The following is a 16,618-nucleotide window of genomic DNA, read 5'->3' on the forward strand; positions in this document are numbered from 1 at the left end:
CACGATTAGCGCTATCGGACCAAGTTGCCGCAGCTCTCCGGCTCCTGCCCAAATACGCGGTGTCCGGGTACCCTGCTCCGGCGTCCCGGTGACGACAGAAACGGGGACCTTAAGGCAATTTAGCGTCTCCCCTCCAGCCCAGCGCAGGCCGTCGCCATTTTTGGTTTATCTGCTTCGGTAGAGCTGCCACGAGCAGCGACGTTAACATCCAGATCTTCTAACGCTGCCGCTGAGCAGCGGCTATCCTGCTCGCCCCTGACCAAAGTCACTCCTGTGTCCTCCCTAAGCTGGTCTAAAAATCACAAGCAGCTCAAAAAAACACCTTCAAACTCCCCAAAAAGCACAGCAGGTCCTTGCGCTGCCCCCCCTCCCCGTGCAGCACGAACAATACAAAGCTCTGGATTCAGCCTCCCCGGGAGGGAGCCTGCGTCACTTAAAACAGAACGAAGGAACCCAGGGGAAGGGCTTTTGCTGGATAAAAAGGGGTTTTATCCAAAAAAAAGCATCCCTTGCGCCGGATTCATTCTGTTCTGCACTACACGGGAAAGACTAGTCGGTAACGGGGTAAAGCATGTTCTTCTCGGACATCTGCAAACAGCGATTTGGTGGCTTTTAGGCCTTCAATTTGGTGGCTTTTAGGCCTTCATGAGCGCTGCGACCACGGCCTTGGCGTTAAGGCTTCGCAGATCACAGTAGGTTTGTCCGGTACCAACGAAAACGATGGGCTTGCTCGTGATGTAGGTCATGGAGATGGCGGCGCCGACCTGCCGAGGACAACAAGCACCCTTAGCCTGCAAATCCAAGCGCTGCCTCCTCGGGGGAAGGCGCCGAAGAGCTCGTCAAATATTCAGCCTCCGCGTACTTCTCGGATCTGTACGGTCTCTATACGCCCCGCTGCGGTAACGCGTATAAACCAAGAGACCTTTCCACGCGCGCGGAAATCGGACTGATTTTTGTTTAAATGGCTTAAATGCAGGAGGAAGGCAGGGGACGGTGTCCAGGACAGCGTGGAATTGCCCCGTGTTTGACAATTCCCGTCTCTCCCCCTCCGGTCAGCAGCGGGAAGCTCCGCGCGGAGCCGTCTCGACGGCCTCCTTACCTTGTCGTCGATGGTATCGAACTTGGTGAGGACGATCCCGTCGATGAGCCGCGGCGTCTGGGCCATGGAGTGATCAGCCAGGGCCTTGTTGAACTTGACCTGAGGAAGGGAATAGAGCGGAGAAACGCATTTGTGGTGCTGCCGCTGTCCAAACCTCCGATAAAACCTACAGAAGCGGCTTTATTTTCCCCCCTCAGTCTTTCAGGAAACAAAGACTCGACGCTCACCAGCTGATCCACAGCCTCATTTCCCACCAGCGCTTCCCCAACGAACAGGACCAGGTCGGGAGCGTTGACGGCGATGAGTTTGGCCAGCGCCGTCATCAAGGGAGCGTTGTCCTGCATGCGGCCCGCCGTGTCCACCAGGACCACGTCAAAGCCCTGGTTCCGAGCTGGGGAGACGAGGAAGCAGCATTAAGCAGGACGCTCGCCCGAAACAGCGTCTCCCGCCACCGGTTTTCCACCCACCGTAAGAGATGGCCTCCATGGCAATGCCCGCGGCGTCCTTGCCGTAGCCCTTCTCGTAGAGCTGCACCATGGTCCGCCCGCCGTGGCTCTCCGGAGGGTGCAGGGCGTTGAGGCGACGGGTGTGGGTACGGAGCTGCTCCACCGCTCCCGCCCGGAAGGTGTCGCAGGCGGCGATGAGGACGCTGAAACCGTTCTCGATGAGCCAGAACGAGATCTGGAGGTGGCAACAGATCAAAAAAAGCCCGTTAGCAGCCACGGTCCGACCTCAGCACTGGTCCCCAGGGAGCCAGGAGGATCGTGTCCTACCTTGGCCAGGTTGGTGGACTTCCCGACACCGTTGACGCCACAGAAAGTGACCACGTAGGGTCGGCGATGGCGCTGGGCATCCATGACATCGCGGAGGACATCCACGCGGCGCTGGGGCTGCAGGATCTGCACGAGAGCCTCCTGCAGGGCCTGCTTCACCGTCGAGGTCACCGCTGGGAAGGAGGAGACGGAAAGAGAACCTGTCATGCCTGGGGAACGCTCCCGAGCCCCAAACCACAAGCAGGAGGCCACACGGCCACTTACTGGTGAATGTTCCCATCACCTTCCCTTCCAGTTTCTTAGCCACCGATTCACAGAGCTGCACTGCGATCTCAGCTGCCACGTTTTTTGCTTCGAGAAAGAGAGGTAGAGAGGGGAGTTAGCGCTGCCGAGAAGGTTACAGACGCCGGACGTCAGCGTCAAGGGAAGGACGGAGTCCGTGTGCAGGATCCCCACCAGATCAGACCCTTGCCCCCCTTTTGATGCGCTGTCGAGGGCTCCCCAGAGGCGAGACAGGAACCCACCACGGTTCCTGTGGGCAAGAGCATCCCAAACCGTGGGCAAGAACGTCCCAAACCGCGGGTGCTACCCCACACCAGGGCCCACCCGATGGAGCGCAGGGAACCCCCTCGAACTAACCCGCTCACAGCGGATCCAGACGTACCGATCAAGTGATCCTTCATCTTCTCCAGTACGGGGTCCATGTCCTCTCTCGTCAAGCTCTTGGAGCCCACCAGGCCTTTCAGCATGCCAAACATGCCCCCCAGGCCACCCTTCTTCGCGCTGCGGAGAAGCAGAGGAGCTACCTTTAGGTTCGCGGAGCAAATCGCATAGGGCACGCCACGGCCAGATGCTAAAAGAGCCCACCACGCAGTTGACAAACACCCCAGTTTGTCCCCACCGCGTTACTGGTTAGACTGGAAGAGGAGTTATGGGAGAGAAATCAAGAAGCATGCGACAAGCGGGGACTGCAGGAGCCTCTACCTGGGTTTCGAAGGGTTCTGAATAACCTTCTCCTCTTCGGCTTCATCATCGCTCTCGTACTCAAGGTCGTAGAGGCGGCCGGGCTCCCGATTTCGATCCCCCAGGGCCTGCGAGGGGGGAAAAGACGTCCCCTGAAAAATCGGCAACCGCCTTCCGTCATCTCCCCCGGCCCGCTCTCGCTGCCGCGGGCAGCGGCGAGTTATCGCTAGCAGCAGAGGCAGCTCTGCGGGGATCTCTGCCGCGAGGGCTCAGGGTTTTGACCCCATCTAGCGCCGTCTGCAGCTGCCGCGGATGGAGAAAAATATCCTTTAGGCAGCAGCTTTACGAGCTGGGCGCTGCAATCCCGGTTTTTAATACTTTCTCAGCCAGCCGCGGAGACCAGACTGGGTTTGCGACGCCCAGCCGATCCCAGAAGAGCAGGCTAAAGCAGACGGAGTGACCTGACTTTTCCTTACTATATCAGGGTCAAATTCCTCCACGGGACAAGCCTCCGCGCTTCCGTTGGTAGCGGAGTTACTGTAATCGAGTACTTTGGCATTAGAGTTCCCCAGATCCCACACTCGGGGCTTCTTCCCCTTCTCCTTCTGTGCCTCGGGCTTTGGAGATTTGCTGAAATAAAGACCAGAAACACGTTTTGTTCGGGGCAGCGAAGCAGCAGCAATCGCCTCCTTAGAAGGTGTGGAAATTAAAAGCCCGGATTACCCAAAAAGGCAGAAATTAAGGCTAAACCTGCCTGATTCAGTCTCAGAGTTTATTTACCTGAACTTTAACCCTGTATCAGACCGCTTTACCTCGAGCCAGGCATTGATGCACCGCTGCCCTTTGCTCACAGCAGGAAAACCTCACTAAAAAGAGGTCTGGACCTCTCCCAGGCACACAACTCCAGGGAAGGGATCAGGCTCTAGTACCCCTCCGGGACCCTGAGCGTGCCCCTTCCCGGTTTTTCCAGCAAGCAGGGAAATAAGGAAAAGGGAAATAAGGTCCAGGAAAGCAAGATCTGACTTCTGGGGGTCACCGAAGGAACGAGAGGCCGAGCCACAGCCAAGGAACGCCAGGAAGAGCTGAGTTGAAGCAGACTGACCGTGTCCTCGTCACCCACCTGGACTTCTCCCCTGCCTTCATGTGTCTCTTGAAGAATTCCTCCCGGTTCTTTTGCAGGATTTCATCCTTGGTCAGTTCCTCCCTCTCCCCGGCTGCGGAGGGCTGCTTGTCACCCGCGGACGCTTTACCGGGCGCTGCGACAGCTTCAGGTCCTGACGGAAAGAGCCCCGACACGAGCTCAGACCAGCGTTTGGGTGCTACGAGAGGACTGGGAAAGCGCAGGCTGGGACACAGAGCTCTGGAATATTTATCTCTCCCGCCTCATATGTCTTTCCCATCAACTCACCCTCTTTTTTGGAACCTTTGTTCTTCTTGTTCTTGACTTTCTCCTTTGGTTTCTCCCCTCGGGTTTCTATCATACACTTGACAGTCTTCTGGGACTTGAGAGACTGCTCAAACGTCTTCATTACCGTGGGAGCTCGGACTTTACTGCTCTCCTCTGCATCCCTGCGGGGAGGCGACCCGTTAGCCTGAATTTCAGCTCTGCCCCCTCACACCCCTCCCCGACTCTTTCTGCTCTAAATGAAAACTTGAGAGAAAAATCAGGCTCTGCTACCGGAGGAGGCGCATGAAGTCATCTTTAAAATCAAAGGTGCCGTTTAGGAGGCCCAGGGTGCCTTTCTGCTGGAACTCATTGCGGTACTTGTCTCTGAACTCCTTATGAACGTCATCTATCAACTTGTCGACGTAGGTTAGAGTCAGGATCTTCTGAAACCCCACCTGCAAAGCAGCACAGCGGAAAAACGTTGCTCTTTCAGCTCATTTAACTGCAGCATCTAGCTGGCAAGGAAGTGAAAACCTCTCCGTTTGATACGGAGTTCTTTAATTTCGGCCGGCTTCGGCCTACGTTTTCTAATCTCCCGAGCTTTTAATGTGCTTTCAAAAAAAAAAAAAAAAAAGGAAAAAAAAATGGCACAGCCCAGAGCTTTGCTTTAAAACGCGACACCAACAGAAACGGGTTGACTGTTTCACAGCAACAAAGACACCTAGCGAAAGACCAGAAAGCCTTTTGCTTATCGTTAGGTACACAACGAAGGTTGCGTGGATTTATAGAGATAAGGGGAGATTGAAAGGGACAGCGTTAAAATATTTTCTAAAATAAAGGGGATAACACATTTCTGGCTTTTTTTAAACAGATCTGGTCAAAGTAAAAAGTTTTATTAGGATGTAGCAGCCTGTACAGCTTCTATTTGAGGTTTAATGAGTTTTAATCCTACTGCTACCGCAGCGGTGTGGGACAGAGAGACACCCACCTCCCCCCACCAAGTCCACCGACCCCCCCCGGGAGACAGCGCACAGGAGCGGGGAGCCCTCCAGACCCACATGGCACCTCCTCACCCCCCGAAATCCCAGAGCCAGAGGAGCTAACCCAGTTCTGGGAGCCGAGCTACAGCCGTACGCGGTTAAAGCATCCATTTGCTTAAGCCGCAACGAGCTGATAAGCGTTCTCCCCGTTTTCGTTCGGGGTCAGCACTAACTCGCGGATGGTTTTTCCTAACGTATCCCCCCATCGTCCCATTTCCCAACCGGCACCAGCTCTTGATGGGCCCCGGTTTCCCCACGCGGGGCAGCTGCTGGCACGGGGAGGAAGAAGAAAGCACCGCGCCAGGAAAAACCCTCACGTTACCAACGCACAAGCTGCCTGTTTTCCCAAGCGGCATCGATGAAACCTCCTCCCCGAGCCAGCCGCTGCTCTCCGTGAGATTTTAGGAAGGCAGCGGAAAGCCTCGCCCCTTCCGGAAGGCGTTAAACAGCTTTTTTCCCAACCGAGCCACACCTGAACACCCCTTTTCTGGGGCAATCCCCCTCCCTCGGGGTTTCGGGGCGCCCCGGGGGGTCGCTTACCACAAACACCAGCTCGAACTGGTTGTCCAGTTTGTACTTGAGCGTGAGGGCTTCATGGGTGAAGGAGTTGTTGCCGCCTCGCTCCTAGGGGAGAGGAGCCATCGGAAGGGGCCAGCAGCAAGGAGACCCCCCCCCCATCTCTGTCACCTCCCCATTGACACACACCCCCCCCCCAAAAAGTGGTCCAGCACCCCGTATAGGTGGTCAGCCCACCCCCCCGGGCAGGGGTCCCACCCTTCCTCCCCCAAACAGGGCGGTTGTCCCCCTCCCCCGGTAGGTGGTCCCACCCATGTCTCCCCCCTCCCCAAGCAGGTGGTCCCATCCAACCCCCCCAGATGGGTGCTTGTGCCCATATCCCCCAGGTAGGTGGTCCCACTCATGTCCTCCCCCCTCCCCAGGTAGGTGGTCCCAACCACCCCCCCCCTCAGGTAGGTGATCCCAGCCGTGTCTCCCCCCCGCGCCAGGTAGGTGGTCCTAAGCACACCGCCCCCCCCCCCGGTAGGTGGTCCCACCCATGTCTCCCCCCTCCCCAAGCAGGTGGTCCCATCCACCCCCCCCCCACATAGGTGGTCATGACCGTATCCCCCCCAAGTGGCTGGTCCCACTCATGTCCTCCCACCCCACCCCCCGGTAGGTGGTCCCAACCACCCCACCCCCCCCAGGTAGGTGGTCCCAACCACCACCCCCCCCAGGTAGGTGGTCCCAACCACCCCCCCCCCCCCCGGTAGGTGGTCCCAACCACCCCCCCCCCCCCCCAGGTAGGTGGTCCCAACCACAGCCCCCCCCCCCCCCCCAGGTAGGTGGTCCCAACCACACACCCCCCCCCCCCCAGGTAGGTGGTCCCAACCACCCACCCCCCCCCCAGGTAGGTGGTCCTAACTACCCCCCCCCCCCCCAGGTAGGTGGTCCCAACCACCCACCCCCCCAGGTAGGTGGTCCTAACTACCCCCCCCCCAGGTAGGTGGTCCCAACCACCCCCCCCCCCCAGGTAGGTGGTCCCAACCACCCCCCCCCCCAGGTAGGTGGTCCTAACTACCCCCCCCCAGGTAGGTGGTCCTAACTACTCCCCCCCCAGGTAGGTGGTCCCAACCACCCCCCCCCCCAGGTAGGTGGTCCTAACTACCCCCCCCCCAGGTAGGTGGTCCCAACCACCCACCCCCCCCCAGGTAGGTGGTCCCAGCCGCGCCCTCCCCCCAGGTAGGCGGTCCCGCCCAATCGTGTCCCCCCCCCAGCAGGTGGTCCCGCCCACGTCTACTCCCCTCAGGCAGATGGTCGCGCCCAGCCGCCGTCCCGGCCCCCCCCCGCCCGCCCCGTCAGGTGGTCCCGGCCGCCCCGCGCAGACCTGCAGGAGGACGGAGCGGATGAGGGCGTTGACGGGAGCGGTGGCGGCGGCGGCGGGCCCGCGGACGCCCTGGAAGCACCAGAGGACGAGGCCGCCCTTGCTGAAGATGGTGAAGAAGTCGAGCATGGCGGCGGCGGCGGCGCCGGGCCCGGCTCCGCGCACACGTCGCACTGCCCCCCGCGCTTCCGCCGGAAGCCGCCGCCCCTCCGCGCGCCCATTGGCGGAGAGGACGGGAAGGGGCGGGACGGCGACGGGCGAATGGCGAGGAGGGGGGTGTGTGGCGAATGGGGCGTGGTTATGCGGAGGGAGGCGTGGCGAGGGGCGTGGCCAAGCGGCATGCTGCGCTGGGGGCGCGCTCTGCGCCCGCCGGGACGGGGGCGCCCGGGGGGGGCCCCGGGGGGGTCCCCGGCACCGGGGGGGGCTCCGGGCCGCCCCCTCCGCACCGCCGCCCCGCTCAGCTCCGACATCTTCCGCGGTGAGACGCGGCGAGGGGGGCTCCTGGGCACGGGGGAACGGGAGGTCCCGTGGGGATTTGGGGGGGTCAGTGGGGGGCGGGAGGGGCGTTGGGGGGTCCCGGGGGGGGGGATCGCTGGGGATGGGGAAGGGGTCAAAGGGCTGGAGGGGTCCCGGGGAATGGGGGTGTCGCTGAGCGGGCCTGGGGAGGGGTCCCAGGGTACTGCGGGAGGTCCCAGAGGGGACTGGGGGGGGCGGGGGGCGTCCAGGGGGGTCCCGGGGGGGCTGGTGGTCCCAGAGGGGACTGGGGGGGTCTCAGGGGAGGGGAGGGGGTGTCCCAGGGGACTGGGGGAGGTCCTGGGGCGTCCCAGAGGGCACGGGGGGGGACGCAGGAGGGACTGGGGGGGTGTCCCAGGGTACTGGGGGGGTCCTGGGGGGACCCAGGAGGGACTGGGGGGGGGTCCCAGGGTACTGGGGGGGTCCTGGGGGGACCCAGGACGGACTGGGGGGGGTCCCAGGGTACTGGGGGGGTCCTGGGGGGACCCAGGAGGGACTGGGGGGGGGTCCCAGCATACTGGAGGGGGGGTCCCAGGGGGTCCCAGGGTACTGGGGAACATCCTAGGGGGACCCGGGTGGGACTGGGGGGGCTCCCAGGGTACTGGGGAGGTCCCAGAGGGCACTGGGGGGGGACCCAGGAGGGACTGGGGGGGGTCCCAGGGTACTGGGGAGGTCCTAGGGAGACCCAGGAGGGACTGGGGACATCCCAGGGCACTGGGGGGGTCCCAGAGGGCACTGGGGGGACGCAGGAGGGACTGGGGGGGTCCCAGGATACCGGGGAGTCCCAAAGAGTCCTGAGGGGTTCCAGGGGTCCCAGGGGATCCAGGGGGGCCTAAGGGGGGCCCAGGGGATGCGGAGGGTACTGGGGGGTCCCAGAGGGAACAGGGGGGTCCCGGGGGGCTGCCAGCTTTGCCTCTCCCAGGCCTGGCAGCCCCCCCCCAATATATCGGCAGAGCTGGGGCCGGGTCTGGGACGCCTGGGTCAGATTCTGAAGGATCAGGTGCCAGCTTGGGGGGGTGGATGGGGGGGCTGGATCCCCCCGGGAACCCCCCCGGGCCCACGACCCCCCGAAGAAGCCGACGTGGTGGTGGTGGGGGGCGGCGTGGTGGGCTGGTCGGTGGCTTACTGGCTGAAGGCGCTGGAGGGCCAGCGGCACGGCATGAGGGTGCTGGTGGTGGAGCGGGACCCCACGGTGAGACACCCCCCTCCCGGGGCGGGGTACGGCCTTGGGAACCCCCCCTCCCCCCCGAACCCCATTTTTTATTTTTTTTGGGGGTGGTGGTCTCCTTCAGTATTCCCGAGCCTCCACGGTGCTGTCGGTGGGGGGGATCCGGCAGCAGTTTTCCCTCCCGGAAAATATCCGGATGTCCCGCTTTTCCGCCAGCTTCCTTCGCAACATCAACGTATGTGGGGTTATTTGGGGGGGTGGGTGTAATTTGGGGGGTGGGGGAGGTCCAGCCCCGCTTACCGGGGTGCCCCCCCCCCCGCTCCCCTTACAGGAGTATCTTGGGGTGCCGAACGAGCCCCCCGTCGACATCCAGTTCCAGCCCTCGGGGTACCTCTTCCTCGCCCCCCCGCAGGGCGCTGCCGGGCTGGAGGCCACCGTGCGGCTCCAGAGGTGGGGGACACGCACCAAGCCCACCCCGGGGAGGGGTTTTTTTGGGGGGGGGGGCGTGTCTCATCCTGACCCCCCCTCCGCACGCTGGCCGTCCCCAGGGAGGAGGGGGTGCAGGTGGCCCTGCTGTCCCCCACCCAGCTGAAGGCAAAATTCCCCTGGATAGACACGGAGGACGTGGCCGTGGCCTCCTATGGTACGGGGGGGGCGTGGGGACCCCCCTCAACACCCATCCCCATCCCCGTCCCCATCCCCGTCCCCATCCCGTCCCCATCCCCGTCCCCATCCCGTCCCCATCCCCATCCCGTCCCCATCCCCGTCCCCATCCCATCCCCATCCCCATCCCCATCCCCATCCCGTCCCCATCCCCATCCCCATCCCATCCCCGTCCCCGTCCCCATCCCGTCTCCATCCCTGTCCCCATCCCATCCCCGTCCCCATCCCCATCCCGTCCCCATCCCCGTCCCCATCCCCATCTCATCCCCGTCCCATCCCCATCCCCGTCCCCGTCCCATCCCCGTCCCCATCCCCGTCCCCGTCCCTGTCCCCATCCCGTCCCCATCCCCGTGCCCATCCCATCCCCGTCCCCGTCCCATCCCCGTCCCCGTCCCCGTCCCATCCCCATCCCCATCCCATCCCCATCCCGTCCCCATCCCCATCCCCATCCCGTTCCCATCCCCATCCCGTCCCCATCCCCGTCCCATCCCCATCCCATCCCCGTCCCCATCCCCGTCCCATCCCCATCCCCGTCCCCATCCCCGTCCCCATCCCCGTCCCGTCCCCGTCCCCATCCCATCCCATTCCCATCCCCGTCCCCATCCCCATCTCATCCCCGTCCCATCCCCGTCCCCATCCCGTCCCCATCCCGTCCCCATCCCGTCCCCGTCCCCATCCCCGTCCCCATCCCCATCCCGTCCCCATCCCCATCCCCATCCCGTCCCCATCCGCATCCCGTCCCCGTCCCCATCCCCATCCCCATCCCCATCCCGTCCCCATCCCGTCCCCATCCCGTCCCCGTCCCCATCCCGTCCCCATCCCGTCCCCATCCCGTCCCCATCCCCGTCCCCATCCCGTCCCCATCCCCATCCCCATCCCCGTCCCCATCCCCGTCCCCATCCCCATCTCATCCCCGTCCCATCCCCATCCCCGTCCCCGTCCCATCCCCGTCCCCATCCCCGTCCCCGTCCCTGTCCCCATCCCGTCCCCATCCCCGTGCCCATCCCATCCCCGTCCCCGTCCCATCCTCATCCCCATCCCATCCCCATCCCGTCCCCATCCCCATCCCCATCCCGTTCCCATCCCCATCCCGTCCCCGTCCCCGTCCCATCCCCATCTCATCCCCGTCCCGTCCCCGTCCCCATCCCATCCCCGTCCTCATCCCCATCCCCGTCCCCATCCCGTCCCCGTCCCCATCTCCATCCCCGTCCCCATCCCCGTCCCATCCCCATCCCCATCCCCATCCCCATCCCCATCCCCATCCCCATCCCATCCCTGTCCCCATCCCCGTCCCATCCCCATCCCCGTCCCCATCCCCATTCCCATCCCCATCCCGTCCCCATCCCCATCCCATCCCATCCCATCCCATCCCCCCCCGCTGGGCGCATCCTTCATCCTCACTTGATTCGGGGAAAGGGGGGTCCCCCCCCCAGTTGTTTCATTTTGGGGCTCACTCTGGTGTCCCCCCCGTGCCCCCCAGGTCTGGAGGACGAAGGCTGGTTCGACCCCTGGACCCTCCTCCACGCTTTCCGGCGCAAAGCCGCGTCCCTGGGGGTCCACAGCTGCGCCGGGGAGGTGCGAGGTGAGGAGCTGGGGGGGGGGCGGTGGAGCAGAAAGCGGGGTGCCCCCCCCCCCCACCCCCGGGACCCCCCATCTCACACCCCCCCCCCCCAAAAAACCCCTCCAGGTTTCATCACCTCGGCCGATGACGCGATGCCGCCGCGGGGCCCGGCGCCGGCGACCGCCCGCATCAAATACGTCCACGTGAGTGCGTGCGTGTGCCCCCCCCCAAACACCCCACGCTGGGGGGGGGGTCCCCACGGGTGTCCGTGACCCTCCCACCCCCCCCCCAGATCCACATGCCGGACAGCCTGGACTACCAGCCGGTCGCCTGCGCCATCGTGGTCAACGCCGCCGGCGCCTGGGCCGGGGAGCTGCTGGAGGCGGCCGGGCTGCCGGGGGGGCTGCGCCGGCCCCCCCTGCCCATCCAGCCCAGGAAGAGGTGCGGGGGGTGGGATTTGGGGGGTTCACTTTTTAGGGGGGGGGGGGGACGTCCTGGCATCACCTCTCTGGTGTGGGTAAACACCGTGGTGATTTTTTGGGGGGGTCGCGGGGGGGGGGGGGGACATGTCCCAGCAGCCTTTTTTTTCTGGGGGGGGTGTGTGTGTGAATGCCTTGGTGCTATTTTGGGGGGGGGGGGTGTCATAGATGGGGCGGTGCATCCCGGCACCCACCCCCCCTCCATCTTCAGGGCAGGGGGTGAACCCCTTGGTCTTTTTTTTTTGGGAGGGGGGGTCACACCCCAATACCCACCCCCCTCCATCTTCAAGGGGGGGGGGTGAACCCCCTGGTGCTTTTTTTGGGGGGGGGGTGGCATCCCAGTACCCACCCCCCCTCCATCTTCAGGGCGGGGAGTGACCCCCTTGGTCCTTTTTTTGGGGGGGGGGGGGGTGTTGCACCCCAGTACCCACCCCCCCTCCATCTTCAAGGGGGGGTGGACCCCCTGGTGCTTTTTTTTTGGGGGGGGGCGTCGCATCCCGGTACCCACCCCTCCTCCATCTTCAAGGGTGGGGGGGTGAACCCCCTGGTGCTTTTTTTTGGGGGGGGGGGTGTCGTACCCTGGTACCCACCCCCCTCTGTCGTGGGTGAAGCCCTCGGTGCTTCTTTTGGGGGGGGTAGTGGGGGGGGGCACATCCTGGTGCCCGCTGTCCCTCCTTCTTCAAGGTGGGGGGCATGAACCCCTTGGTGCTTTTTAGGGGGGGGGGGTCATGGTGGAGGGGGTCACGTCCCAGCACCCACCCCCCCTCCATCTTCAGGGCAGGGGTTGAACCCCTTGGTCTTTTTCTTTTGGGGGGGGGGTCACACCCCAATACCCACACCCCCTCCATCTTCAAGGGGGGGGGTGAACCCCCTGGTGCTTTTTTTGGGGGGGGGGTGGCATCCCAGCACCCACCCCCCCTCCATCTTCGGGGCAGGGGGTGAACCCCTTGGTCTTTTTTTTTTGGGAGGGGGGGTCACACCCCAATACCCACCCCCTCTCCATCTTCAAGGGGGGGGGGTGAACCCCTTGGTCTTTTTTTTTTGGGGAGGGGTCGCACCCCAGTACCCACCCCCCCTCCATCTTCGGGGCAGGGGGTGAACCCCTTGGTCTTTTTTTTTTGGGGGGGGGGGGTCACACCCCAATACCCACCCCCCCTCCATCTTCAAGGGGGGGGGGTGAACCCCCTGGTGCTTTTTTGGGGGGGGGGGAATCGCATCCCGGTACCCACCCCCTCTCCATCTTCAAGGGGGGGGGGGTGAACCCCTTGGTCCTTTTTTTTTGGGGAGGGGTCACACCCCAGTACCCACCCCCCCTCCATCTTCGGGGGGGGTGAACCCCCTGGTGCTTTTGGGGGGGGGGGTGTCGCATCCCGGTACCCACTCCCTCTCCGTCTTCGGGGGGAGGGTGAACCCCCTCGTGCTTTTTTTTTGGGGGGGGGGTTGCACCCCAGTACCCACCCCCCCTCCAACGCAACGAGGAGCGATGACAACCCCTCCATGCTATTTCTTTGGGGGGGACGCACACCCCACCCCATCTTGGCGGTGGCGGGGGCGCAGCCTGAACCCCCTCAACCCTATTATTTATTTTTTTTTTTTTTTGGGGGGGGGTGTGCCCCCCCACCCCTGCAGGTACGTGTACTCCTGGCACTGCCCCGACGGCCCCGGCTTCTCCTGCCCCCTCCTCGTCGACACCACCGGCGCTTATTTTCGCCGCGACGGCATCGCCGGCAACTACCTGGGCGGCATGAGCCCAGCCGAGGTGAGCCCGCGGGGGGGTCCCCTATTTAATTTACCCCCCCCCCAATTTATTATTTTTATTTTAAACCCCCCCTAATTCATTTTTTTCTAGGAGGAAGAACCGGATCCCGGCGATCTCTCGGTGGATCACGAGTTTTTCCAGGAGCGGGTTTGGCCGCGGCTGGCGCGGCGGGTGCCAGCCTTCGCCTCCCTGCGGCCCCGGGGGGCTTGGGCGGGCTACTACGACCATAACGTTTTTGATCGTAACGGGGTGCTGGGTCCTCACCCCAAATTAGAGAATTTATTTGTAGCCGCCGGTTTTAGCGGTCACGGGTTACAACACGCGCCCGCCGCCGGCAGAGCGGTGGCGGAGCTGGTGGTGAGGGGTCGGTACGAGAGCCTGGATCTGGGGAGGTTGGGGTGGAGGAGGTTGGTGGAGGGGGAGCCGCTGGAGGAGGGGGGGGTGGTGTGAGGGGGGCTGGGGAAACTGAGGCACGGCGGGGGGGAAGTGAGGCACGGCAAGGGGGGAAGTGAGGCAGAGTGGGGGGGAAACTGAGGCACAGTAGGGGGAAACTGAGGCACAGCAGGGGGGGAAGTGAGGCACGGCGGGGGGGAAGTGAGGCAGAGTAGGGGGGAAACTGAGGCACAGCGGGGGGGAAACTGAGGCACAGCGGGGGGAAACTGAGGCACGGCGGGGGGAAACTGAGGCACAGCGGGGGGGAAGTGAGGCACGGCAGGGGGGAAACTGAGGCACAGCAGGGGGAAACTGAGGCACGGCAGGGGGGGAAGTGAGGCAGAGTGGGGGGAAACTGAGGCACAGTAGGGGGAAACTGAGGCACGGCGGAGGGAAACTGAGGCACGGCAGGGGGAAACTGAGGCACAGCAGGGGGAAACTGAGGCACGGCGGGGGGAAACTGAGGCACAGTAGGGGGAAACTGAGGCACGGCAGGGGGGGAACTGAGGCACGGCGGGGGGAAACTGAGGCACGGCGGGGGGGAAGTGAGGCAGAGTAGGGGGGAAACTGAGGCACAGTAGGGGGAAACTGAGGCACGGCGGGGGGAAACTGAGGCACGGCGGGGGGGAAGTGAGGCAGAGTAGGGGGGAAACTGAGGCACAGTAGGGGGAAACTGAGGCACGGCGGGGGGAAACTGAGGCACGGCGGGGGGGAAGTGAGGCACAGTAGGGGGAAACTGAGGCACAGTAGGGGGAAACTGAGGCACGGCGGGGGAAACTGAGGCACGGCGGGGGGGAAGTGAGGCAGAGTAGGGGGGAAACTGAGGCACAGTAGGGGGAAACTGAGGCACGGCAGGGGGGGAAGTGAGGCAGAGTAGGGGGGAAACTGAGGCACAGTAGTGGGAAACTGAGGCACGGCGGGGGGAAACTGAGGCACGGCGGGGGGGAAGTGAGGCAGAGTAGGGGGGAAACTGAGGCACAGTAGTGGGAAACTGAGGCACGGCGGGGGGAAACTGAGGCACGGCGGGGGGGAAGTGAGGCAGAGTAGGGGGGAAACTGAGGCACAGTAGTGGGAAACTGAGGCACGGCGGGGGGGAAACTGAGGCACGGGGGTGGGGACCCCCTCCCCGGTCTGCCCTGCGGAAATAAAAGGGATGGCTGAGGTGTGTGCTGGGGGATTAAATGGGGGGGTGCCCCCCAACTTGCGCCAGCCCCAGTGACCCCAATATCCCACACCCCCCCCAGTCCCAGTATCCCCATTATCCCCCAGCCCCGGTGTCCCCATTATGTTCCCATACCCCCAGTCCCACTGTCCCCAGTCCCAGTATCCCCAGTATCCCCTCGCAGTATCCCCACTACCTGCCATTCCCTCCCCCATTATCTTCCCGTGCCCCCACTCCCAGTGTCTCCATTATCCCCCCAGTATCCCCATTATCCCTCAGTATCCCCATTATCCCCCATTGCCCCCCATTACCCCCCAGTATTGCCATTATCCCCCATTATTCCCCAGTATCCCCATTATCCCCCATTACCCCCTAGTATCGCCCCATTATCCCCCATCGCCTCCAGTATCCCCATTACCCCCCATTACTCCCCAGTATCCCCCATTATTCCCCAGTACCCCCATTATCCCTCATTGCCCCCCATCACCCCCAGTATGCCCCATTATCCCCCATTATTCCCATTATCCCCCATTATCCCCAGTATCCCCCATTGCCCCCATTATCTCCCAGTATCCACCATTATCACCATTATCCCCCATTACCCCCCAGTATCCCCATTACCCCCCATTGCCCCTATTACCCACTATTGCCCCCCAGCACCCCCATTATCCCCCAGTATCCCCATTACCCCCCAGTATCCCCCATTACCCCTTATTGCCCCCCAGTATCCCCATTACTCCCATTATCCCCCATCACCCCCATTGCCCCCCAGTAACCCCGTTACCCCCCATTATCCGCCAGTACCCCCATTAACCCCCATTATCCCCCAGTATCCCCATTACCTCCCATTATCCCCCATTACCCCCCAGTATCCCCCATTGCCCCATTACCCCCTATTGCCCTCCAGCACCCTCATTGCTCCCCAGTACCCCCATTACCCCCATGACCCCCCAGTATCCCCCGTTACCTCCCAGTACCGCATTACCCCCCAGTATCCCCCATTGCCCCCCGGTACCCCCATTACCCCATTGCCCCCCAGTACCCCCATTGCCACCCAGTACCCCCCATTATCCCTCAGTACCCCATTACCCCCTATTGCCCCCCAGTACCCCCAGTACCCCCATTACTCCCTATTGCCCCCCCAGAGCCCCCAGTACCCCCCAGTACCCCCATTGCCCCCCATTACCCCCCATTATCCCCAGTACCCCCAGTACCCCCATTGCCCCCCAGTACCCCCCATTATCCCCCAGTACCCCCAGTGCCCCCAGTACCCCCATTACCCCCCATTATCCCCCAGTACCCCCAGTGCCCCCCATTACCCCCTATTATCCCCAGTACCCCCAGTACCCCCCAGTACCCCCCAGTACCCCAGTGCCCCCCATTACCCCCCATTATCTCCCAGTACCCCCAGTACCCCCAGTGCCCCCCATTGCCCCCCATTATCCCCCAGTGCCCCCAGTACCCCCAGTGCCCCCATTGCCCCCATTATCTCCATTACCCCCCATTATCCCCAGTACCCCCATTGCCCCCCAGTACCCCCATTATCCCCCAGTACCCCCAGTGCCCCCAGTACCCCCAGTGCCCCCCTTGCCCCCCAGTACCCCCACAGCGCAGTTGGCGCCCCCTAGCGGCGCTGTCCAGCAGCCTGCCGGCGGCAGTGCGCATGCGCAGCGGCGGGGCGGAGGGAGGGGGCGAGCTGGCGCCATTGCGCCTGCGCCGGGGGAGGGCGGTGGCGCGGCT

At 63.6% G+C, this 16,618-nt stretch overlaps 2 protein-coding genes across 3 annotated transcripts; one reads left to right on the forward strand and one right to left on the reverse strand.

Annotated features, from left to right (window-relative positions):
- Window positions 1-635: 635 nt before the first annotated feature.
- On the reverse strand, window positions 636-7,348 carry SRPRA (SRP receptor subunit alpha). The gene is made up of 14 exons (XM_075173088.1): window positions 7,145-7,348; window positions 5,803-5,886; window positions 4,514-4,677; window positions 4,244-4,404; window positions 3,956-4,109; window positions 3,312-3,465; window positions 2,857-2,963; window positions 2,537-2,655; window positions 2,137-2,223; window positions 1,873-2,045; window positions 1,567-1,780; window positions 1,327-1,490; window positions 1,100-1,198; window positions 636-764 (listed from the first exon to the last, which is right to left on the reverse strand). Exons 1-14 carry the CDS (start codon window positions 7,268-7,270, stop codon window positions 636-638), a joined length of 1,935 nt encoding a protein of 644 aa, XP_075029189.1. The 5' UTR covers window positions 7,271-7,348.
- A 1,141-nt stretch (window positions 7,349-8,489) lies between these two features.
- On the forward strand, window positions 8,490-13,734 carry FOXRED1 (FAD dependent oxidoreductase domain containing 1). 2 transcript variants are annotated; one of them, XM_075173104.1, is made up of 9 exons: window positions 8,490-8,846; window positions 8,947-9,057; window positions 9,154-9,272; window positions 9,371-9,465; window positions 10,966-11,067; window positions 11,173-11,249; window positions 11,339-11,487; window positions 13,155-13,284; window positions 13,375-13,734. In XM_075173104.1, the coding sequence occupies exons 1-9, from the start codon at window positions 8,505-8,507 to the stop codon at window positions 13,732-13,734; spliced, it is 1,485 nt and encodes a 494-aa protein (XP_075029205.1). In that variant the 5' UTR covers window positions 8,490-8,504. The 2 variants fall into 2 exon arrangements, with proteins under 2 accessions (XP_075029205.1, XP_075029206.1); XM_075173105.1 differs by having other exon boundaries at window positions 11,173-11,253; window positions 13,375-13,572.
- Window positions 13,735-16,618: the final 2,884 nt, after the last annotated feature.

Source organism: Calonectris borealis, chromosome 24, assembly GCF_964195595.1.
Source record: "Calonectris borealis chromosome 24, bCalBor7.hap1.2, whole genome shotgun sequence".
NCBI lineage: Eukaryota > Metazoa > Chordata > Aves > Procellariiformes > Procellariidae > Calonectris > Calonectris borealis.

Coding starts and splice junctions, on each gene's coding strand:
- SRPRA (XM_075173088.1), bottom strand. CDS start 7,270: ATGCTCGACTTCTTCACCATCTTCAGCAAGGGCGGCCTCGTCCTCTGG. Junction 1,491..1,566: donor CATGGAGGCCATCTCTTACG/GTGGGTGGAAAA, acceptor TCGTCTCCCCAG/CTCGGAACCAGGGCTTTGAC. Junction 1,199..1,326: donor ATGAGGCTGTGGATCAGCTG/GTGAGCGTCGAG, acceptor TCCCTTCCTCAG/GTCAAGTTCAACAAGGCCCT.
- FOXRED1 (XM_075173104.1), top strand. CDS start 8,505: ATGCGGAGGGTACTGGGGGGTCCCAGAGGGAACAGGGGGGTCCCGGGG. Junction 8,847..8,946: donor TGGTGGAGCGGGACCCCACG/GTGAGACACCCC, acceptor GGTCTCCTTCAG/TATTCCCGAGCCTCCACGGT. Junction 11,488..13,154: donor CCCATCCAGCCCAGGAAGAG/GTGCGGGGGGTG, acceptor CCACCCCTGCAG/GTACGTGTACTCCTGGCACT.